Source organism: Peromyscus leucopus, chromosome 5 (assembly GCF_004664715.2).
Source record: "Peromyscus leucopus breed LL Stock chromosome 5, UCI_PerLeu_2.1, whole genome shotgun sequence".
Lineage (NCBI taxonomy): Eukaryota > Metazoa > Chordata > Mammalia > Rodentia > Cricetidae > Peromyscus > Peromyscus leucopus.
The window spans coordinates 47999604-48024621 of record NC_051067.1 but is presented as its reverse complement, the minus strand read 5'-3'; the positions used below and the strand labels follow the sequence as shown (position 1 = coordinate 48024621).

General features: G+C 42.0%; 1 protein-coding gene across 1 annotated transcript in view; it reads left to right on the top strand.

Moving 5' to 3' along the window:
* Nucleotides 1-2885: 2885 nt before the first annotated feature.
* The window catches only part of B3galnt2 (beta-1,3-N-acetylgalactosaminyltransferase 2), a 39771-nt gene continuing 17638 nt past the window's right edge, over nucleotides 2886-25018 (top strand). The window contains exons 1-5 of the mRNA XM_028859831.2: nucleotides 2886-3183; nucleotides 9330-9477; nucleotides 14406-14506; nucleotides 17847-18043; nucleotides 21937-22032. Of these exons, the coding sequence (XP_028715664.1) occupies nucleotides 3069-3183; nucleotides 9330-9477; nucleotides 14406-14506; nucleotides 17847-18043; nucleotides 21937-22032 (657 nt within the window). The 5' untranslated portion in view covers nucleotides 2886-3068. The remainder of the gene's footprint in view (nucleotides 3184-9329; nucleotides 9478-14405; nucleotides 14507-17846; nucleotides 18044-21936; nucleotides 22033-25018) is intronic.

Below are 25018 nucleotides of genomic sequence, written 5' to 3'. Positions count from 1 at the left end.
GGAGTCATGCTCTTTTGGGTGGTAAAGACTGGATTAGATGGTACGAACCTGCATGTGATTGGTCCCCAGCTTTCCAAGGACTCTGCAACTGGATTTACCTTATCCTGTATCAGTTGAGTCTGTTTTTACCATAGAACCCCTTACTAAATTGACACACACACACACACACACACACACACACACACACACACACACACACACAGAGGCTCTCATTACATACTCTTGCTGACAACCAATTATTGCTCACATGACAACTACTCTAACAGAAATATAAAACCTAAGTTAGCATAATTTTTAAAGATTTATTTTATGGGTATGAGTGTTTCCCCTGCATGTATGAATGTGAACCACCCGCCTGCCTGGTGCCTTCAGGTCAGAAGAGGGCAGCAGATCCCCTACAACTGCTGTTAAGGTGGTTGTGAGCTGCCCCGTGGTGCTGGAAACCAAGCGTGGATTCCCTGCAAGAGCAACAATTGCTTTTAACCATTGAGCCATCTCTCTAGCCCCCATCACAGTTTTTAAATAGAGAGATTTCTACTAAGAAATCTTTAGAGGGGCTGAAGAAATGGCTCAGTGGTTAAGAGTCTGTGCTACTCTTGCCTAGGACCTGAGTTCAGGTCCCAGCACCCACATGGCAGCTCACACCACCTATAATCCACCACAGGGAATCAGGTGCCCTCCTCTAGCCTCCAAAGACACTTGTACTTATGCCCTCACACAGACACACATATACATAATAAAAAATGAATCGTAAATGAAATTTGTGGAAATTATTCTCCTTTATTGCATTGTGTACACATATCTGGGAAAGGAGTATACAGAAATTGGTGACATCTGTCAAACGGCCATATGCTTGATTTTTTAATTCTGTTTCCTTTAAAAAGGAAAAACATGTTCTTTCCTGTCTTCAGAGCTCTTGTATGTAGGGGTCTAAAAGTTACCCTGGTGTATTGAGACACTATTGTTCACTCAAATTTTCAGGACATGCTGTCTTAGTCAGTGTCTAAGATGGTTCCCAATGGTCCTTGCCTCCTGGTAGTCACTCTGTAGTGAATACCTGAATATTCTGCATACCGGAATTCACTCTACAGTCTGTGTGACCAATTTACTAACCCAGAAGTGACAGAATGTCTTCATGAAAGTGTCTGCCACTCAAGTAAGCAATGTAGAATTCGGACTCTTTTACCACCATCAAGCCTTCAGATGACTGCAGCCCTGGCTGACAATCTGCCTGCAACTTTGAGAACTTGAACCAGAACTTCACTCCCGAATTCCTGACCTGTAGTAAAGTTTGAGATAGTAAATGATTACTATTGTTGTAAGTATTCTGGATCTGTAATGGATAACAAATATAGAAGTCCTCTCCCTTTTCTATTCAGTGTTGGGCATCAACCCAAGACTGCCCACTGGTAGACAAGTGTTCTACCATTGAGCTTCATTCCCAGCTAAAACAAATTTCTTTTAATGGAAACAAAATTTGTGTTAAATATTTATTTTATTAAGTAATACAGCAGTAGAATACAGCTTTTACGTGATTAAATCATATAAAATTTTCAAATAAAAAAACCGAAAACATTGCAAAAATACCCGAAGAAAAAGCAATGGCTCAGTGGTTAAGAACCCTTGCTGCTCTTCCATTGGACCCAAATTGTTTCCGGCATGCTAATGGCGTAGCTCACAACCACATGAAACTCCAGCTCCAGGGGACAAGATAGACCTCCCTGACCTCGGAAACACACGCAAATCTCAACAAAATAAAAGTCAATCTTAACATAGTGACGGCCTGAGGATGTAGTTTAGTTGGTAGACTGCTCACCTAATACGGATTAATAAACCCTGGGTTTCATCCCAAAGCACTGCATAAAATGTGGTGGCGCAGACTTGTAATCTGTGCACTTTCGAAGGGAAGACCGAAGGTTCAACAGTTCAAGGTCACCCTCGGCTGTGTAGTTTCAACCAACTATGGGGTGGGGGACAACGGCGCAATCGCCTTTCTGATTCCAAGCCTACTGAGTGCTCTACGGGGCTGAGCCAGAGGTGGTTCCAGTGAAGTTTGTTCTTTTCCTTTAGGTGGCTGGAGGTGGATCTTTTGGAAACCCAGCCCGCTCACACATTTGGTCATCGTATCTTAGGCTTCTTCAACTTGTGGGAACTTTGCAAGTCACCCGGTAGCCGCAACTCTCATTCTAGTCCTTCCGACAGCTATCCTCGTGAGGAGCGCGCGGATGCCTAGGACCAGGGCGGCAGCAGACTCCAGGTCCGGGGTGCTCCTCCGCCGTCACTTTCCATAGCGAGGACCGGGGCTTCCCGTCCTTCTCACCTGGCGTTGCTAACTGGAGGCCAGTCGGCGGCCGCCCTCCTTAAGTGGGTCTGTCGGGGTAGCGCACCATTATCTCGCTCAGCGATAACGCGCCCTGCAAACCTTTCCGAGCTGGGCAACAGCTCCTCGAGGTCGTGCACCCTACAGCGCTGCCCACAAATGAGGGGGTCGGACAGCAACTCCGGGAGAGAAGTGCGGGTTCCCTATGCACAGTGCCTGCCTCAAACACCCGGGAGCACGCGCCTGAGGACCGCTACGCATGCTCCGTGTGCCTTCAAGGAACAGCGGCCCGAGGAGAGACGCGCGTGCTCTGTGTGCGCTTCGCCTCTGCTGGCGTCTAGTATGTACTGGAGCGCGCACAGCACCACGGGAAATGTAGTTCCTAGGGTTTGGAATGTCAGGCACGTCTCCGGCCTGGGCTCGGCGCGGGACTACAGCTCCCGGCTATCTCGCAGACGGGCGGTGCGGGGACACGGAGTAAAGGGCGGGGCGAGAGCGAGGAGGGCGGAACGGGTGGGAAGGCCGCGCGCGCGCGGGGGCGGGGCTTCGGCCGCGGAGCCGCTGCCGCTTGCGGTCCGGACCTGAGGCACGAGCTGAGGACACAGCGCCGGGTGCGGGCGCGGGCGCGAGCTCGAGCGCGAGCCCTGCCGGTGGCTCTCGGTGCTCTTGGGTCCTCTCGCTCTCGGCCGGGACGCGGGAGAGAGCGGCGCGCGGCGGGGGCGCGAGGTGGTGCGGGCGGGGGCGGCCAATGCGAAACTGGCTGGTGCTGCTGTGCCCGTGCGTGCTCGGGGCCGCGCTGCACCTCTGGCACCTCTGGCTGCGCTCCCCGCCGCCCCCCCGCGCCTCCGGGCCCGGCGCGGCAGGTGAGGTGCGGGGCTCGGCCGCTGCGCGCGTGGGAGGCGGCGGGGAGGGTCGGAGGGCCACGGGGCAGGTGCGGACGTCCCGGGACAGCCTGAACAAACGGGTCTTTTCATCGGCGTCGGGCGAACTCGACTGTGCGTTTCTTCTCAGCGTGTGCTCAGCGGCCCACGCCGTGCTCGAGGGCCTTGGTCACAACTTGGGGCGGGGGGGGGGGGGAGAACACGTCTTCTCTCCGAGGGGGCCGCGAGCGCGCCGGTGCAGACGGTGCTGCCTTTTGCATGTCAGGACTCACTTTGCAGTGTGAGGAGGCACTGACTGTACTTTGTGTTCTCTGAGCATGAGGTGAGCCAGGGAAACACATCTATCTAGACGTGAACTAGGGCGCAGCTGTGAGTGGAGTCGTCCCTGCGCTTCTGCTTGGGTAGCTTGCTGATAAAGGAGCCTGGGAATACCGGATTCTTGAACTCTCCGGCCCATTTGTTCCTAAACTTCATCCCTCGTGGGGATGGAATCTTTGTTCTCATTCGCTCAGTGTTTTCCCACCGCCCTGAACACTGCCTTAGGGTCTCGTATGTCTTTTTCAAGTTTTTCCCAGAGAGCTTATATAAAGAGACCTAGATGGCTATTTTTAAAATAGAGTAATGCTTGTTTTATATATATATTTAACTACATTAGGAGTTCGCTTACCACTTCATATCCAAACAGCTGTTTTCTTCTCGGAAAGTTTATAAAAACAGTCCTTGACAGCACAGGGCTGAGTCTTATACCGTATTTAGCAATCCTCAAAACTCCCCAGCTGCTACCAGATTACACTGGAGTTATTTTAGTAATGATCTCTTTTCCTATTAGACAAACCACCAGCTTTTGGAAAGGTTATTTGTGTGACTGAAAAGAATTAACCACCTAAATGGTGTAATGCAAGTACAGCGTTTATTATATGTGTATTTAGCTTGCTAAACATGTGGGGCTTTTACAAACTATTTCAGAAAAGTGTCGTACATACAAAATACTTCACAACCTAAGATCTGTTGGGGTCCTGTTTTAAAGGTTTCTTTCTCTTAAATAGATAAGTGAGTTGCTGCAATCTACTTGCAGATCCAATGAAGATTATATATGATCCTAACAGCAGTCTTTTGTGGTTCAACATAATAAACCTTGCTTTCGAGTTTGTATTTCAGTAATTTTGGGGTTTGAAACAGATTTTTTCCTATCCTTTTAATGTTTGGATGATGCTTTAGTACTTATCCATTTAGACTAGACTAGATTAAAGAAGCATGTAGGGTCATACTAGTTGTAAAAATTAATTTTGTGTTGATACTGGAGCTTTGTCAGGTCATGTTTCAGTATAAAGCCAGATTCCTATCCCACTCTCCTCCCTTGGCACTTCAAAAACAAAAACAGAAGTAGTTAGATTGCAAACATTTCCCACAGATCTTTTTTGTATTTTGTTGTTGAAATACTTAAAACATTTGGGCATATTTTTACATTTTGATCCTATCCATTAAGCCTAAAACCTGAGATTTTACTGAGGATCTTTCTCTTGAATTGTCATTTTAGGATTTACTTGGTTCTCTTTCCTGCTCCTCTGTCTGTAGTCCCATTAAGCCCTGGTAGTTTTTTTTTTTTTTTTTTTTTTTTTTTTTTTTTACATTTATCTGTGTATGTGTGTATATTGGTGTGCACAGAGCTCTTGTAGAAGTCAAAGAACAATTTGTGAGATAGTTCTCTTCCTTCATTATGTGGGTTCTGGGAATCAAACTGCTGAACTATTTCAAAGTCGAGTAATTTCTTGAAAGAGAAATTTACCTTCACTGAGTATTAGGAAAGCCCTCTTGGCTAACAGTTGGTTCAGCAAACAGTAGGGAGCGGCTGGGCCGGCTCCTTTTGTAGGTTGGAACTAGCAAATGATCAAAATAAAGTGCCTGCCCTCCAGGTGTTAATCATTTGAAAGGGACGACAGCCTATAAATGTAAATGTCCGGAGGACAGTGAGCATGATGAAGGGAAAATGAAGCAGTTTCTAAGAGGACAAACAGATCAAGGAAGGCCACTGTGAAGAGGTGACAGTTGAGGAAGGACCTGAGGGAAGTAAGTCATGTTAGTACTAAGATTAGCAACTTTTCTAGTTTAGTGCCTTCAAACAGCACTGGTGATGAAGAAGGTCTCTTGTGAAATGTAGCAGCGCACCAGAGGGACAGAGGAGAGAGGAAAATACAGCCTTTGGACCAGAGGATAGAAACTGTAACTTGATCACTGTGTACTGGTTGTGGACAGTGCCTTACAAGAATTATACAATGGTTAATACAGAAGGATGATGTGACCCTGTGGTCAATATAGGAAGATGATGTGACGGAGAAAAGGCTTCTCTTTGTAAGATAGCTGGAAAGAAGGAAGCCAGAGTTGGGAAGAAGAACTTATCACCACGTACAAACTTGAGCTAGGTATAGGGCTGGATACCTGGGTCCAGCATGTTTGGAGACAGACAGGGCAAGCAGTTCAAAGACAATTGAACTTGATGCCCAGTTTTTTGCCTAGGGCTGGTTCTTCCAGAATTATCTCTCTATGCTATATCTTAGGGCTTCAGTTCCCATGTTTATAAACTGATGATCTACAAAGATTTGTTCAGCAAAACACTCATTAGTGCCGAGTCACTGTAAACCCTCCAGGAATTTACGAGAGTATTGGTAGTAGGGAGGTGGCTAAAGCCTGTGCCAGTATGGTTCATTGAAGCTGGCAAGAGCACACTGTAGTGATGCAGTGACTATTTAATAATTGATCTGTGATGGGCTCTTATGTTTTCCTCATTTCCAAGATTTCTGCCTGATTGTGATGGATGCCATCCAAGAGCATACATATGAGTTTGTTTTTTTTTTTTTTTTTCTTATGAGTTCTTAGGCTTATTTTGAACAATCATGTTCGAGGTCAGCGTTCCTTAGACTTTAATGTTCACAGTCATTGCAAAGCCCAGCAGGTTGCCAGACTCGGGATGGATTACTGATTAATATAAATAGTCATTGCTCTTGGGGCGCTTGCTTGGGGCTGTGAGTTATTCCTGTCATTGTGGAGATCTTGTTCCCTGTGGGCCTGTGCTAATTAGCACAGCAGACATAAGAAATGCTCAGTTTGAATGAGTGAATCAAGAGAATAAAACTGAGAAGATATTAATTTTCTGCCTGTATCATCTGTTTACGTGCCATGAGGACCTAATAATTTAAATATATTTCTTTCATAAAGGGGAACAAGTTCTGTGGAGGAAAAGTTGAAATTGTTTTTAAATGAAAGGAAAGAAACATGATCTGTACTTATAGATTATTTTCAGTGTAATACATGTTACATGTTTGAAAAATTTATTTGGAAAATGTTTTTGATGTTTCATACTAGATTATTTTCAATCTAATACCTGTTTTGAAAATGTATTTTGAACATGTTTTTGATGTTTCATATACATTCTTTTCAGGCATGTGACTGTGCAGGCTGATACATTTTTATAAGCTGAGCACTCTCAATCATGTTAATTTTAAAAAGGAAAACTATGGGGTTGGGAATCTAGCTCAGTTGGTAAAATGCTTGTCTTACAGCAGACATGAGGATCTGAATTAGATCTCAGCCAGGCATGATGGTACACAGTTGTAACCACAGCACTGAGGAAGTAAAGAGAGGATCCTGGGGCTTACTGGCCACCAGCCTGGATGGATCAGTGAAGAGCCTACCTCAAAAATCAAGATGGACAGCATTTGAGGAATGAAATGTCAGCAAAATCCCCATCTTCCTAAAGTGTTGAATGTATATTTGAAGTGTGCCCTGAGGTTTTTTTTTTGTTTTGTTTTGTTTTTGTTTTTTTTTGTGGGGTTTTATTTTGTTTTGAGATGGTTGCGCTCCCTGTCTGTTCAGGAACTCACTATGTAGACCAGACAGGCCTCAAACTCAGAGATCCACCTACTTCTGCCTCCCTAGTGCTGAGATTAAAAGCAAGTCTGACTCCAGTATGCTCTGTAAAGGACTTGCAGGTTACAGCCCTACCAGCAGTGAAGCAGACTAGCTATTATCTTGAGATCATTGTCAGCATTCTCTTGAAGTACCTATCATTTGATTTTTACCATATAAGAAATCTGTCACTTCAAATGTAGAAGGAATCTAGTGTGTAGTTGCTGTAATTCAAACTTGATTTCTAGTGAAGTTGGGCTTTTGTTCCCTCCAGAGGTTGCTGCCTCCTTTCACGACTTGTCCTTTAGTGCTTATGTCTTAGCTGCCCTCCCCTCGTGCTTCTGTATACTGGAGTCAAAGCTATGTTTGCATGCTTGTACCATGTGACTGTGATGAGTATATAAAGTGAAAGAAAGTCTTAGAAAAGGCATCAACATGTTTCTGTTGCATTTTAGACTGACTACTTAGCACCTACAACATATGAAAACATTGCATTCAATGTAGTGAGATCCCTGGCTCTCAATAATTTACTTTTAAAAATGTTTTGAATCAGTTTCCACCACTGGAGAAAGATGAAATGGAATCCTTTTTAGAGCTCTGTATAAGCTGGTAGCTCTTAAGCTTAAAAACTTGCAGTAAAAAGAAAGACATAGCCTCTCTTCTGTCATATTTCTAAGAATGAGTTTTTTTTTTTTTTTAATTAAAATAGAATCCTGCCCATTAGATCGTACAACAGTAAAAAGTGAGCTGTAGCTGGGCAGCAATGGCACATGCCTTTAATCCCAGCACTCAGTAGGTTGAACCAGGCAGATCTCTGAGTTCAAGGCCAGCTTGGTCTACAGAGCGAGATCCAGGACCGGCACCAAAACTACACAGAGAAACCCTGTCTTAAAAATCAAAAAAACAAAACAAAAAAAAAGTGAGCTGTATACATACTTTGTAAAAGGACTTTTTTATTTTTTACTACAAATGTTGCTTCTGCTACTTCATTCTTTAGAACATTTGGTTTGTAACAGAAGTTTTAGCTGGCTATAGAAGTGTGTGTCTGTGTGTATGCAGTGATAATGTCTGGCATATTTATGAGAAATACTATAGTCATTTTATGGTTAAGAAAAACTGACACGCAAGATCATATAACTTAGACTCAGCCAGGTATGGTTGTTCATGCCTGTTATCCCAGTATTGGGGCCATGAAAGTAGTAGGATTGAAAGTTCAGAGCCAGCCTTTATCTATGAAGGAGTTGAAATACCAGTCTGGATTATATGTTAGAACCCTGTCTCAAAACACAACAAAGGTATCTTAGGGTTTTTATTGCTGTAAAGAGACACCATGACCAGGGTAACTTGGAAAACATTTAATTGGGGTGGGTTACAGTTCAGAGGTTCAGTCCATTATCATTATGGTGGGACCTGGTAGCTAGCGGGCAGACAAGGTGCTAGAGAAGTAGCTGTGAGTCCGACATCTTGCAGGCAACAGGAAGTGGTCTGAGAACTGGGCGGTATCTTGAACATATATGAGAACTCAAAGCCTGCCCCCAAGGTGACACAGTTTCTCTAACAAGGCCGTACTCCAACAAAGTCACATCTCCTAATAGTGCTACTCCCTTTGGGGAACATTTTCTTTCAAACCACCACAAACAACAACAACAACAAAAAAAAACCCAAACATTCTCATAGTAAATATTGTGAAGGATCCAGGATTCTGACTGTGGCCTAATTGACTTTCTTACTGCCTACTATTTGTTGTTTATGCCATATTGGTTTTCACGGGGGATTCTTTTTTTTGTTTGTTTGTTTGTTTTTTTCAAGACAGGGTTTCTCTGTAGTTTTAGTTTTAGTGCCTGTTCTGGAACTCACTTTGTAGAGCAGGCTGGCCTCGAACTCACGGAGATCCACCTGGCTCTACCTCCCTAGTGCTGGGATTAAAAGCATTCACCACCACCGCCCATCTTCACGGGTGATTCTTATTATAAACTTCTTTGTTTTGAAAATCCTTCTTATGTTAGCATAGATATATAGATGTATACATACATATGAGATACCAAAAGCCTGTATGCCAGTATGTTGTACATATTTCTGGATGCTGGGTTTATGTTTTTTTTTTTTCTTAAATTGTTTCTATTTATCTGTATGTTTTATTTGTAATAAACTTTTTATGAAATATGCTGAGTTTAGTGTAGTTGAGATGTTGTGACTGACTTGCAATCTATGTTGTTTATTTATAGGTCAATCAGCCTTATTTCCTCAGTGGAAATTTAGTCACTATGATGTGGTAGTTGGTGTGTTATCAGCTCGAAATAACCATGAACTTCGAAATGTGATTAGAAACACCTGGCTGAAGCATTTGCTGCATCATCCAACTTTAAGTCAACGGTAGGTTTTTCTGAATTACTCCTTTACCTGTTTGAAAAAGCAAACAAAAAAGACCCCTTAGTTTTAAAAGTCAGATATTGGTGCTAGAGAGATGGTTTGGTGGCTAAGAACACTGGCTAAGAATCTAGGATCAATTCTCAGTACCTACATGGTGGCTCACAACTGTCTGTAATTCTCGTTCCAGGGGATCTAATTTCCTTTCTGACCTCTGGGCACTGCACACATGTGGTGCACAGACATACATGTAGACAATACACTTACACATGTAAAATCTTTTTTAAAAAGAGAGACTGATTTAGAAGCATGGTTCTTTGGGGAGAAATGGCCACTTCCCTCTGAGTTTTAGAAGTAAGTTTTATCAAGATTTATTTTTTTATTTTTTTGTTTGTTTGTTTTGTGACAGGTTTTCTCTATTTAATAGTCCTGGCCATCCTGGAACTCTTTGTAGACTAGTCTGGTTTAGAACTCAGAACTCCTCCTGCCTCTGCCTCTGCCTCCCAAGTGCTGGGATTAAAGGTGTGTACCACCACGCCCAGCTAAGTTTTATCAAGATTTTAAGCCTGAAAGCACTTGAAAGAAAGAGTGTCTTCTTGGGTTGGCATCCTAGAGTATTCTCAGTAACCTCACTTTTGTCAGTTGTATAGTATTTTTGGTGGTAGAATGCATGGTGTGAGTGGCATGCCATATTCTTTCCTCCCAGAACTGGGCTTTGCACTGCCTCTCCTGTTGATAGTCGGTGGCCTGGCTTTTGGTCAGGGATGGTTGGTGTGGGAAGTGAAAGCAGGGGAAACCAACATAACACCATGATTTTGCTCTGAGCAGTTGATGAGAGTTTGTATTGGGCATGGTGGGAAAGACTACTGAAACTCGAGTTCTGGAGGTGATTCTGAGGCCTTTCCCTTGTAACGTAATGGGATTTATTATTACAGTCATGTACTGAGGACATGAGTCCTTCTCAATATGAGCATCTAAGACTGCAGTGAGGAGCTGAGGAGAGAGGCACGGGGCTGAGTTGCCTAGGATGGGAAAACACTGGGACAGTAGCAGAGAAAGTCCTCTTGGGTTGTAGTAAACTATCACTTTCTTGGTTGGCTGTTGAGGTAAATTGCAGTTGGGAATTTTCTTGTCACCAACAGTGAACATGTATAGATTTCCTATCTTCCTCATGACAGCTTCCATTCCTCTTCCTGGTAGGTTTCCTTAGTACATGACTGCAATAATAAATCCTGTTCCTAGCAAGGAATGGCCCTAAAACCACAGAGCTTGAATTTCAGTAGGTCTTTGCTGTCATGCCCAAAAAGAACTTGCCACCAGCCGGGTGGTGGTGGTGGTGGTGGTGGTGGTGGTGGTGGTGGTGGTGGTGGTGGTGGTGGTGGTAGTGGTGCAGGTGGTGCATACCTTTAATCCCAGCATTCGGGAGGCAGAGGCAGGTGGATCTCTGTGAGTTCGAAGCCAGCCTGGTCTACACAGTGAGTTCTAGTACAGCTAGAACTGTTACACAGAGAAACCCTGTCTTGAAAAATAAATAAAAACAAACAAACAAACAAACAAACAAATAAATAACTTGCCACCAACTGCTCAGACCAAATTCATGGTGTTATATTGCTTTTCCTTGCTTTCACTTCCCACGCCAACTGTTCACATATTCTTGGTGCAGCTTTTAAGTCATACCCAAAAACCAGACTTCTCACACCTTTTACCACTGCCTTCCTTACCTATACTACCTTTTCCTGTCACTTGGATTATTGCAGAAGTTCCCCTATATTGATTGCTTGCTTTTTATCTTAGTCATATTCCACATTATATTTTCCATCTAGCTGCCACACCAGAATAATCCTCTTAAGATTAGTCAAATTTTGTTAATTCTCTATTCATACCTCTCCCCTGATACTTGTGTGTGTATGTGTGTGCGTGAATGCACATGTGCCTGTGTCTGTTCTCTTTTCTTTCTTAGAATGAAATCTTATCAGGCATAGACAGGAACTTAAGGTGATCCTCGGCTGTATGCTGAGTTTGAGGCCAATCTTGGCTACATGACACTTGTCTCTAAATAAAGAAATATAATAAAATAAAAATCCCAAATCATAGTAGTCATTGTCCTTGTCTCCATCACCTTCTCTCTATGTAAGTATTTTACTGTGTTTCCCTCATGTCCCAGTGTGGGAGGCCAGCTCCCACTTTTTCTAGGGTTCCTGTGAGAAGAGAGAGATAAGAAATATTGGGTAGAAAGATAGTGAAGAAGAGAAAGACAGAAACACAGCTTTGGAAGAACCTGGGTCAATACCCAACGGCCTCTTCTGCCTCTTCAAAAGGGCTTTTTATAACAATGCCAAGGGGCGGGGCAAAAGACCTCCCCCTTGCTAGAGCAAAACATACCGCACAGCCAAGTATAGACCCTTCCAAACACCTGGTAATCATGCCCGTGGTCAGATCCATCCCCTTATGCAGCCCTGTTGGGTAAAGCAAGCTCAGATTCTCAGACCCTGAGTAATTTGGGCCTCCACACCCCAGGATTGATTTTTTTTTTTTTAATGCATACAAAATAATGGTGGTTTTCATTATTACAACATTTTCAAAAGTTTGCCATTGTACTTTGCTCATACTTACCCTCACCCTCTCATCCTTCCTATGATTAGTTCCTCCCAAAGAGTCCATCCTTATGCTTTCCTCTCTCTCTCTCTCTCTCTCTCTCTCTCTCTCTGTCTCTCTCTTTCTCGGTTCTGTATATGAGAAAAACATATGATGTAGTCTTTCACATTCCCCCTACCCCACCCCCTATGAGGTACATTATACAAGCTTCTGCTTCAGAGCCTTTGCTCTTGCTTAGATCACCCTTTCACTAAGTGTCTTCATGGTAGCATTCCTTCAGGTCTCTGGTCCATGTTACCCTAGCAGACAGTCTCAGATTAAATAGCACTCTACTTCTTCACACACACACACACACACACACACACACACACACACACACACACACACACTTACATACAGAGAACATGATAAAATCAGTCTTTTTTAAATAGCCTGGGGTGCTTGAGAAACACCAGTCATGTAACCTGGGGGTTGTTGAAGGTGACTGTTAGAGCAGAGGGGAAGCCTGGGAAGGAAGGAGAAAGAGATGGGGAAGGAGAAAGGCCTGTGGCTGTGAGGTCAGCAGTGGACTGTTTGCTCCTGGCAAGCAGTGTGTAGAAGCTGACTTGTTGAGATAAGAACTGCTGAGGAGTGTGACTCCTTAGTGGTGATCTCATCAGAGAATGCAGAAAGAACAGGAGGTGTGTCAGTGACTGCCAGCTGTCTGACTTGGAGAGTTGTGAAGTCTTCAGTCAGGTGCTGAGGACTGGGTGGGAAGAGAAGAAAGCTCAGCTGCGGATGTGTTTGAGCTCAGGTGCCCACAGCCTGTGGTGTCCTCTCTAAATGTCTATTGAATGGCTCTCTGTAGAAAAAGGGTGCTTATATATACATAGATTTATCATAATTTTATTGATATAAAGAATTGTAGCACATAATTAATAAGTAATAACATTCATGCAGTACTCTGTCAAATTAGTAAATTCTATTTGGCTAGTTAATTGACATAGAATGCTTCTGTTTTGCCAGGACATTAGATCTGTAATGAACTTATGGCTGGAATCAGCAAAGGCATATAGCTCTGAGGTAATTATTTTAAGTTAAAGAATAAAGCTTAAGGCTGGAGATGTGGCTGAGTAAGAACCTACCTACCTGCTCTTCCAGAGAACCCAGGTTCAATTACCAGCACCAACATGGCAGCTCACAACTGTCTGTAACTCCAGTCCCAAGGGACCCACTACCCTCTTTTGACCTCCATGAGAACTGCATGGATGTAGTACATAGATGTACATGCAGGCAAAATACACCTACACATAAAAATAATGAAATGTTCAAAAAAAAAAAACTTTTTAAAGTAAGACTAAAGTGTTTACTAAGATATGTTAGTACTTTATTCTCAGTCAATGAAGTCAATGACTTCTTTGAATCAGCTGATAGGTTTTGGACATTGAAAAAGTACTATTCACAGAGTAATGACTAAAGAGCTATTGTACTTAGTTTTAATCTGCATTACTATCATTTTCTCATACTTTCATGCTAGACAAACAGTGATATAAGAAGTTCAGTTCTTATTTATATTGTTTATCAATTTCTGTGGTTTAAATATTTTCACCAAGGCCAATTTCAAGCAACTACTGTGACATAACTGGGTGTAGAACTGTGAAAAGATATATACCATGAATATATTCCATCAAACAAAAGTATGGGGAACTTGAGGATTCCCATGTTTTAAATATATTTGTTTCTGTAATTTAATAAAGACTGTATTGAGCCATTTACAAAGTTGCTGAAAATTTGACAACTAGCTCTCCTAAGCCAGCACTTCAGAACTCAACTCCCTGTGGGTAATCTAGACAATTCCTGTAAGGATGAGTCGACACTAGATGTGCTAGTTCAAGAATCCTTCTTGTACCAGTTACGGCCACAGGAATAAATTAGTGTTGTCAGAGGACAGGGAGTAAGAAGATGAGCAGACCAAGAAGAGATGAGGGATAAAACCCTGGGTAACAGGTCACAAGGTAACCAGTGACATAAGGTTTGGGAGCTGCAGTGCCTCCTCTTACATAAATACTAGTCCAGCAAGAGAAAAGGAAAAGGCTGTTTCTGAGAAGTTGATATTATTGTGATCTGTTGCTAGCTGGCATTGAACGTTTGCTGGTAGCCAGGCCAGACATTTACACTTGCTTTAGTATTACAGAAGAAGGCTCATATAAAGTCATTCAGTAGTTAGCAGGCTAGGAAAATAAGGTTAGAGAACAGCCCTCATAAATGCTCGTGTCTCAAAGGTCTGAAACGAGCATGAGGAAATGGGTATGTGTGAAGTGAAGATCCATAACTGACATTAATACCAACCCATCTCTCAGTGTGCTTGTGAAGTTCATAATAGGTGCTCGTGGCTGTGAAGTGCCTGTGGAAGACAGGGAGGATCCTTACTCCTGCCGACTGCTCAACATCACCAATCCAGGTGCGTGGTCCTCCAGGCTGCCGTCTATGTTAGTTGTCAAGTACGAGGTGCTAAATTTTATGGGAGAGAGTCTATTTTTAACCAACTAAATGTTTGTCATCAAAATTTGTGTTCTAGCCTTTTTGACAGACTGACTAGTCTCTCAGGGAGTCTCTGGGATTCTTTACTGACAAAGAATTTCAGGACTGACTAGTGTATTCTTCAGTATGACTTGGTGCATCTGGAGAATTACTCATAGATTGCTGAATTTTGAACTTTTGGAAAATTGTTGATTTTACCAGTTTATAATAGCTGTGATACAAATATTGTGAGTTGACTTTGATTTTGAATTATTGCTAAAAACCAGGTGATGTGGCACATGCCTAGAATCTCAGCATTGGGGAACTAGAAGTGGGAAGATCACTTTTGTTTAGGAATCAGCCTAGGCAATATATCAAGAACATACTTAAAAAAAAAAAAAGAAAAGAAAAATTAAAAAGTTAAACGTCATGGACTATTGACTAAGCTTCTTCAGAAGAAACAGGAAAACGTTTGAAATATTAAAAATAATTTTATATTCCTTAGAATTAAGTTTGTGAGAATCTGGGTGGGGATGCAGAAAGCTGATGCTAATGAGGTCTTGTGTTTGCAGGGAGGCTGTTACTAGCATTTTATTAGCATTCCCATTGTATTCAGCTACAGTTCTAAAGGAGGCTTTCTAAATCTCTGTTGGGTGTGCTGGGTCTAGATTCTGGTACTTTCTTTATTTTTATTTATTTGTGATTATTATTATTATTATTTTGGTTTTTCGAGACAGGGTTTTTCTGTGTAACTTTGGAGCCTATCCTGGAACTCAGTCTGTAGCCCAGGCTAGCCTCGAACTCACAGAGATCCGCCTGCCTCTGCCTCCCAAGTGCTGGGATTAAAGGCGTGCGCCACCACCGCCCAGCTGATTCTGGTACTTTAAAGTTTACTGGCTCTTCATAGTTACATATATCTCACTTTTAGAAGTATGGCAATACGCAGGTATGGGCAGAAGATCTGTGGTTCCAAAGCCAGCTCTGTCACATTCCAGGTCTGTGGCCTCTTAGTCTACATTTCATTATCTGTAAGCAAGGGATAAAGAGTATAATTGCACATGCCTTTAATTGCAGCCCTTGAGAGGCTGAGGCAGGAATATTGCCACAAATTTGAGATCAACCTGCTGAGTTCCATCCAGGTCAGCCTGATGTAGAGTGTGATGCTATCAAAAAAAAAAAAGTACCTACCTCATGGAGACTAGTACAAGGGTGGAGTAAATCCTAAAAACATTTAGCATAAATCCTGGGACTCCATAGATACTTTGTGCTAAAAAGCTTGCCTTTTTCATAGGTTGGATTCCAGCCCACTTTTTAAACAAATTGAGCATATATTCTAGTCTCTGTCATAAAGCAGAGGTTTGTAGATAAAATTTTATATATAATTGTGTTCTTCGGAGGAGAGGTTCCATTAACTTTTAGTCAAGAGCCAAAGGATCATGAACCTCATCAGAAGTGTTGTTGCTAATGTAGTAGCTTAGAGAATTTAAAATCACACAACCACATACAAAAACATACACAGGGCTGGAGGTAGAACTCACTGGCAGCCCTGGTCCCATCCCCAACACTTGTTAACTGGAACTTACCATCTTAAGTGCTTATTGATAGTGGAGGAGTAGATGCTCCATTAATAGAACACTTTCATCAGTTAATACATAGACAGTTTTTAGAACTGTACTGTTTAATATATGTATATCTTATTACCCCCTGAGCATTTTGGTTATTTCAGTATCTAAAGGTCATGAACATTAATCTTGCTGCTGCATATCTAGAAGGTTTGACTAATAGCTGCTGTGAAAGCAACAAGATTTCCTGTTCCAGGTAGCTTGAACTTAAGGTATAGTTGGTTAAGGTGAAGAAAGTCTAGGAATGACTTGACCTCCTGTTTTTAATAGACATGCTTCTTTCTACTTTGAATGCCTTTTCCCCCCTGAATATATTAAAGAAAAAAACTTGCTGTCATCCAGTCTGTATGCTGACAGTGCTCTCTAGCTCATAGCAAAATTTATCCCTTTTTGCCCTCTCTTGCTCATGTCTATTAACAAGAAAGAGGCAGCATTTTCTGTTAATCTTCATTTTATTGAATATCTGTCTAAGTATAAGATAGCTTTCTAGGGACTAAAATGAGGGACCTAAATGCCCTATATGTACAAGGTTGGGCCATATTCTAGAGTCACAGTTGTAAAACAGGGCTGTCTTTCTTAGCATATCGGTGACTTCAGTAAATTCTGTCAAAGCAGAATTTTGTGTGTTAATTGTGTTCTTTAGAGGAGTGGCATCCAGTGGTTTTCAATGAGATCCACAGTGCTAGGAATCAACCCCAGGGCCTTGTGTGTACTAGGCATATGCAGTTACAGCTGTGAATAGGACTCACAGCCCTGATATGAATGTATAGACTGGCCACAGTCTGTGTGTTTACTTTATAAGTAAATGTGTGTGCACATACTTGTTTAAATGGTTGGGTCATGAGCAGTTTGAAAACTATAGTTCTAAAAACTACAGAGAACTTTGCCTTTAAAGTAGGTTTTTTATATTTCTCAAACTAGTTTTGACAAATAAGCCATATTCTCTTATCTAATCTATCCTGGTTCATTTATAGTAATTAGAAAAGTTAACTTGAAAGGACTATTGACAGGGGATATATCTCTCTGGTAGAGTATTTGCTTAACATGAGTGAATCCCAGGTTCAGTTCCCAGCACTGAAAAGAAAAGGATAGTTCAGGGAAGTGATGAGCCAGTAAAATGAGCACTGACTTGTGAGTCATTAAACCTGGGTCTGATTCCTGAGTCTGTCACTTTTTGTGACTTGGTGACAATTACTTGTGTCCCTTAGGGTTACAGTGTATTAACTGGTGACATAATACTCCTCCCACAAAGGGAAGTGGTATTGTGTAGATGTGACAGGAAGCGAGATAGTAGGTGCTCAGAATCTGCTTGACTTACTTATCTGCCATAAATATTTTACAGCAAGTTTCTCAGTATTGTTTGAAGTGATTTCAGTTACTCCTGTACTTCAGTGGTTTCCTTACATACCATAAACTTTTAAATTGCTTAATAAGAGGTAGCGTTTTTAGAATTTGCACAGCAAGATCAAAATTCCTAATCATTTTTACTATACTAAGTACTGTTTTTATTATGTTTATCCAGTCCTTCCATGTAGATGCCTTGAAGTTGACTTATATTTAGTATTCCCCTATGGGATGTGTGTGTTTGCACATGTGTGTATGCAGATGTCTGGATTTTATTTATTTGAAGATATAAAACTGTTTTCAATGTTTGTTTAGTTTTGAATCAGGAAATTGAGGCCTTCAGCTTTCCTGAAGATGCCTCCTCATCCATACTCTCTGAAGACCGAGTTGTCAGCGTGAGCTTCCGAGTTCTCTACCCAATTGTGATTACCAGTCTTGGAGTGTTTTATGATGCCAGTGACGTTGGCTTTCAGAGGAACATCACAGTCAAGTTGTATCAGGCAGAGCAGGAGGTGTGTATTGGCATGTACAGGATTTTCTTGCTCTCTCTTTTTTTTTTTTCAAGACAGGGTTTCGCTATATAATAGCTCTAGCTGTCCTGGAACTCACCCTGTAGACCAGGCTGGCCTCAAACTCACATATATCTGCCTGCCTCTGCTTCCTGAGTGCTGGGTTTAAAGGCGTGCACCACCATGCCTGGCGAGAGTTACTTATTATGAAAGCTTGGCTGATAGCTTAGGCTTGTTTCTAACTAGCTCTTATAATTTAAATGAACCCATATCTTTTAATCTATGTTCTTTTATGTGGCTCACTTACCTTTACTTTGTAATGCCCATGCTGCTTGCTCTACATCATCTGAGTTTTCTCCTTTCTTCCCAGTGTCCTCTCTGCCGTGAAAATCCTGCCTAGCTATTGGCTGTTTATCTTTTTATTGAACCAATCACAGTGACATATCTTTACGGTATAAAGAAATATTTCACAACAATGGGGAGCAAAATACTACTGTGGGAGTAGGAGCAGGAAGTTGTTAAGAATGAAACATGTATGAGAACACCATATAGAAACCTATTACTTTGTTAGCTGACAGTTTTTGTTTTTGTTTTTTAACTTCCGTCTGCTTATTCTAAGCCCTTGTGGGTTACTATCTTGGTAGTATTGCCTTTTCTGTTGATGTAGGTTTTTCTTTTATACCTAGCAACTAGTAACACCAGATACTGTGAATGATCTGTTCCAGGACCTCTCATTACATCCCTCAAAGAGTGTCCATTCCTTTTTTCTTGTTTTGTAGTAGCAAGCAGTTAAGTTTTCTGGAGGAGATTCTAAACTGTTCCTTGCAGTGAACAACAGTTCAACTCCTACTTGGCTCTTTTTGCTCTTACTTGGGCTGCCTGGGTTCTGCTTCAAATGTGTCTTTCATGAGTCAGTCTCAGATTAGGGCGGAGTCTATATGAAGAAATCAAAGCTCACCCCCCCCTTCCATTTCCCTCCCCCTCCTCTGTACTTGTGAGAACTTTTCCTGCTTGTGAGTTTTCCTTGTAGCTGATGTTTTTATCCCACCTGTGTCCTCAGATTTTTTTTTTTTTAATTTTTGTAGAGTTGTTCTTTCAACAAAGAACACTAAGGGAAAGATGGAATAGACCCAGTTTCCCTTTTTCCATGGTTTGATTCTCTTCCAGGTTTTGCATGTGTTTGAATTCCATTTTCTTTCAGATCTTTGTTGTTCCTTACTGGTCTGCTTTTGTTTTTTGAGATGGGACAGCCCAGGCTGTTCTTAAACTTGAAATTCTCCTCCTGTCTTAGCCTCCTGTTGGATTGCAGGTGGGTATTATCACACCTGGCTAAGATATTTTTTTATGTTTTTCCAGAGTTCATCATTGTTATCTGTAGATAACAATTGGTCTGTTATTACTAGAAGTCTCTTTTCAGTTTTTGTTGGCTGGTTGGTTGGTTGAAGTTTTGTTGAAGTCAGACAAGGTCAAACACAGAACTGTAATGCCAATGTTCAGTAGTCTGCGGTAGGAGGATTTCCACAAGTTCAAGGCCAGTCTAGTCACTAAAGCTCTTTAAACCAGCTAGGGCTATATAGGTAGACCCTTCCTTCTCTGTCTCTTCCTCTCTATACCCACTGAGTCCAGTAAGTGCTGTTATTTGAATATGGGCTTGGGGTCATCCACTGAGGGACCATGGGGAACCTACCAGTGGTCATAACTCAAAAGAAAAGTGAGTCTTCTCACAACCATCAACTGCCAGGAGCTCCACAGTTAAGAGTGGGACCTCAGCAGCTTCTCCGTCTCCCATGATAGAATCTTTTTTTTTTTTTTGGTTTTTCGAGACAGGGTTTCTCTGTGTAGCTTTGCGCCTTTCCTGGAACTCACTTGGTAGCCCAGGCTGGCCTCGAACTCACAGACATCCGCCTGGCTCTGCCTCCCGTGTGCTGAGATTAAAGGCGTGCGCCACCACCGCCCGGCAGAATCTTTTATTTATATATATTTTATGTATGAATGCTCTACGTATATACCTGCATGCCAGAAGAGAGCATCAGATCCTATTATAGATGGTTGTGAGCCACCATGTGGGTGCTGGAAACAGAGCTGAGGACCTCTGGAAGAGCAGCCAGTGCTCTTAACCACTGAGCCATCTCTCAGCCCTACTGCCACCTCTGCGATAGAATCTGTAACCACTGTTGTTGTGAGTTTTGTGTGCAGCCATCATGTCATGTCCAGAGGACAGCATTTCACAGCACTCTTCCCCATCCTCTGGCTCTTCTGCAGTGTTCTTGAGTTGTCTTTCTTTTCATCCAGGGATGTGCATACATCTCAGATCCCAGCACTAGGGAAGCTGAGCTTGAAGATCACAAGTATAAGGGCAACCAGAGCTACATATTCAAATTTTTGTCTTAAAAAAATAATAAAATTGGAGCTGGAGAGATGACTCAGTGGTTAAGAGCACTGACTGCTCTTCCAGTGGACCTGGGTTCAATTCTAAGCACCCACATGGTGGCTCACAACCATCTATAACTGTAACCCTTAGGGATCCGATGCCCTCTTCTGGTGTGCAAATGTACATATAGACAAAACACCATGTACATAAAATATATAAACCAATCTTTAAAAAAAGAATATCTGGTTTGTTAATGTGTTGATAGACATAAATCTAAGAGAAAGGGAACACAGTGCAGTCCTGGTTTCAGTGGGAATAGCTTTATTAAGTTACTGGACTGTAGCAGTCTTTGTATTACTGTGGTAAAAGTTTTAAAAAAAAGATTTCCTGGAAGGGCTAAAGTGTAGTTCAGTGGTAGAGTACTTACCTAGCGTTTGCCTAAAAGAAATGAGAAAGCACAGAGAAACAGTACATGTCCTGCCAGCCAGTCCTCTTCTGTTCTCTGTTGTGTTTTGTATGTGTTCTCTTCTGAAAGTTCTTTTTGAAGGATTCCCATGCACATTGGTTTTTCATAGAGATCTTTGAATTTTCAGTTTGTTCTTGGGTGTGTATGGGGGTGTTATTACAATATGTTGGTTCAATTTAGTGAAAACTCATTTCCTTTAATACATTTCATGTCAAGGTAGGTTTTTAAAGATTATATGAATTATACTTAGTATTTGAGGTTTTTATTTATTTATTTTTTTTGGTTTTTTGAGACAGGGTTTCTCTGTAGCTTTGGTGCCTGTCCTGGACTAGCTCTGTAGACCAGGCTGGCCTCGAACTCATAGAGATCCGCCTGCCTCTGCCTTCCGAGTGCTGGGATTACAGTCGTGCGCCACCACTGCCTGGCAGTACTTGAGATCTTAATAGCAACTTTAATTATCTTAATAATTTTATTCAGGCCTGATGGCTCAAGCCTATAATCCCAGCTGCTTGGGAAGCTGAGGCAGGAGGATCAAAAGTATCTTTGCAACTTAGCAAGACATTGTCTTAAAAGAGGGCTATATGGCTGCTGCTGGTAGTATAGTGGTTTCCTAGCATGCAAGGGGCTGTCAGTTGAATCCCTAGAGCTGTAAAATGAATAATATAATAATTTAATGACCATGGCAACAGCACTAGAAAACCTTGATAGGGCTGGAGAGATGGCTTAGTGGTTAGTGCTTGTTACTGATCTGAGGATCTGAATTTGGTTTCTGACACCGGCACGATGGCTCGCAACTGTCTATCTATAAATTCAGTTTCAGGGAATCTGATACCTCTTCTGCATTCTATGTGCAGGAGGCATATATGTGGTGCATAGACCTACATGCAGGCAAAACACCCATAAATATAAAATAAATAGATTAAAAAAAAGTAAAAACCTGAAAGTTGTGAAACCACAGTGAGCATGATTGGTGGCTTTGTGGATTTACTGATAGAGCCACACAGTGTCTAACAGGAAATACTGTCTTTGTTTTTCCGTCCCTCCCTACCCATCTTGCAGGAGGCCCTTTTCATCGCTCGATTTAGCCCTCCAAGCTGTGGAATACAGGTGAACAAGCTATGGTACAAGCCTGTGGAACAGTTCATCTTACCAGAGGTATGGGTGCAGTGAAGACCAGTGTTGCTTTTGTAGGCATGTGTGCTTTGTTACACCACATCAGCTCTACAGTGGGAAAGCAGCAGTACCAACAAAGCCTGCACTAAATTTTGCAGTTACACCAACAGAACTTCATAGCCACGCTTTTTTAAAGTGCTTATTGCCATGGTTAACTTGAAGTTGAGAACTGTGTGACTGTCTTAATGACACAGGGTAGTATTAGGTCCTGACAGTAGATCTTTTGGAAGTTAAATAATCAAAATACCCACAACATTGCCAGGTATGATGGGGCATACTTTTAATCCCAGCACTCTGGAGGTAAAAACAGGCAGATCTCTCTGAGTTCAAGGCAAGCCTGGTCTACATAGTGAGTTCTGTGGTTGATATATTGTGCACCCCAATAAACTTATCTGGGGTCAGAGAACAGAACAGCCACTAGATATAGAGGCCAGAAAATGGTAGCACACACACCTTTAATCCTAGCATTCCAGAGGCAGAGATCCATCTGGATCTCTGTGAGTTCAAGGCCATACTAGATACAGCCAGGCATGATAACAAGTCTTTAATCCCAGGAATTGATGACAGAAAGCAGAAAGGGATATAAGGCATGAAAACGGGGAACTAGGCTGGTTAAGCTTTTAGGCTTTTGAGCAGCAGTTCAGCTGAGACCCATTCAGATGAGGACACAGAGGCTTCCAGTCTGAGGAAACAGGATCAGCTGATGAATTGGCAAGGTGGGGTAGCTGTGGCTTGTTCTGTTTCTCTGCTCTTCCATCATTCAGCCCAATACCTTGCTCCAGGTTTATTTTCATTAATAAGACCTTCTAAGATTTGTGTAACAGAGTTCCAAGACAGCTAGAGCTACATAGTGAAACCCTGTACCAAAAATTAAAGACAAAAACAAAAAATAGTGCAGATAGGAAAATAGGCAATATTTTCGAGTTAAACAAAAGTTTAATAACAGTGAACACTTGTGGATGATGTCTGAAAACATGTCTGTCACCTCTGGGATGCTCTTGGGCAGTCTTAAATCTTACATGCTGAAGACAATTTTACCTGCCAGGTACCCTCATGCATCCTGAGGGTTTCCCCAGTGTAGAAGGACTGTGACAGGCAGGTGTGAGCAGTATCCATCCACCAGCTTCAACCTATTCAGAGTCTACTTCTGAACTTAGTGCTTTGAAACCACAGTGTAAGGGTCAGAGTGTTGGACAGCTGTGTGGTTCATTGAAAACTATCTTGAGTTTGTCTGCAGTATCAAATCCGAGTTAAGATTCGAAAGCTAGACCACTGACGGCTACTCCATTAAGTACTAGTCTCATGGTGGTGTTCCAATTAAGGGCAACAGCAGAGCCATATATTTTTAGTGTGTTATGTCCTTTGGCATCAAATTCAAGTAGTTGAAATATTATTTGTGTCTTGATTAAGTTTATGTCAATTTGATACAAGCTGGAATCATCAAAGAAGAGGGACCCTCAATTAAGAAAATACCTCTTATAAGGTTGGGCTGTAGGCAAGCCTGTGTGGCAGTAACCCCAACTAAATATGTTAATTCTATATCAAAGGAATCTTGTAAGAGGTACTTGTTCTCTCTGTGTGGCTGTGTCTCCTGTGAGGTAGAGATGCTGCACTAGCTAGTCCAGAGGGCTTTTTAGGGAATGACTAGGTTTTACACACATGGACTACTTAACATGTGCTGCCATATGGCAAGCATCATTGTCTGTATACAGCAAAATTCCCCATGAGTTTTCCACATGCTGCCAGAGAACACTTTGCAAAGCCTGGTACTCTGCTCTGTAACATTGACCTATGAATGTCCAAAATGACAAGGGTTTGAGCTTGAGAAGCTTCTTGAGGGAGGAGTCTCTGGGGCTGAGGTCAAAAAGAGGAAGGTAAGTTTTAATGCTTCAGCTTATCACAGGTTTATAGTCTGTCCCCTACTTTTGATCACCCTTATAGAAAGAAACTTTTGCTTGGTTTGTAAAAAGCATTCCTTTCCTCAGAATGCCCTGGTTCTTGAGAAGTGCTATGTCATTGTGCATCTGCATTTCTCTTTAGGACACGGACAGCAAGGAAGTGTGTGGAGAGAACCTAGCTGTGGAAGTGTGCACTAGGGAGGCTAGGCATTCAGATGGTGACTGTAGCTTCTCTGTAGGTTTGTAGTTCTTCAAAATAAAAATTGAGTTAGGGGATGAGGTGCCAGTGGTTGGAGGATCTTTGTTGATTTGTTTGTTGTTTTTGTCAATAATTAAAAAATGTACTAGAAGCCCTATCTGCACCAGCAAAAGAACACTGCTCTGGCTGCCTTACATTTTACAGTTAAAAATTAGTTTTATTCTTTGAGAATTTATTGTTTATTTTTTATCGTATTCACCCCTCCCACAAACTGTTCCAGGATCCACCTTCACCTTCTTATCACCCAAATTCAAGCCCCCCCCCTTTTTTATTTTCTAGATAAACCATAAGGTACAGTTTATGCAGCCCATACATTCCTGCGTGTGGGGCCATCCACTGGTGCATACCCAGCCTACCAGTGGCCTCACCCTTAAAGAAAACACTGATTCTCCCCTGCACAAAAGCAATCAGTTGTCCATACCTGGAAGTTGTTTGGTTGTTTTTGTTGTTTTGAGACAGGGTCTCACTGTATAGTCTTGGCTTCCCAGGAAGCCACTATGTAGACCAAAGTAGGCTGGTTATCATCTCATGGAATTCTATCAGCCTCTGCAGGCATGTGCCACCATGCATGGCCTGAAAGGAGCTTTTAATGCTGGCATCCCTAAGAGCCTTACTTCCTTTTAAGTTTAAGGTAAATATACTAGGTATTTTATTACTTTTGAAAAATACTGAGAAAAGTAAAATTGTTTATTAGTGAGTATGTGGGAGAATGTGGGATAATTTTTATTTTTCTCACATATATATGTTTTGTTTTGTTTTTCGAGACAGGGTTTCTCTCTGTAGCTTTGGTTCTCCTGGAACTTTCTCTGTA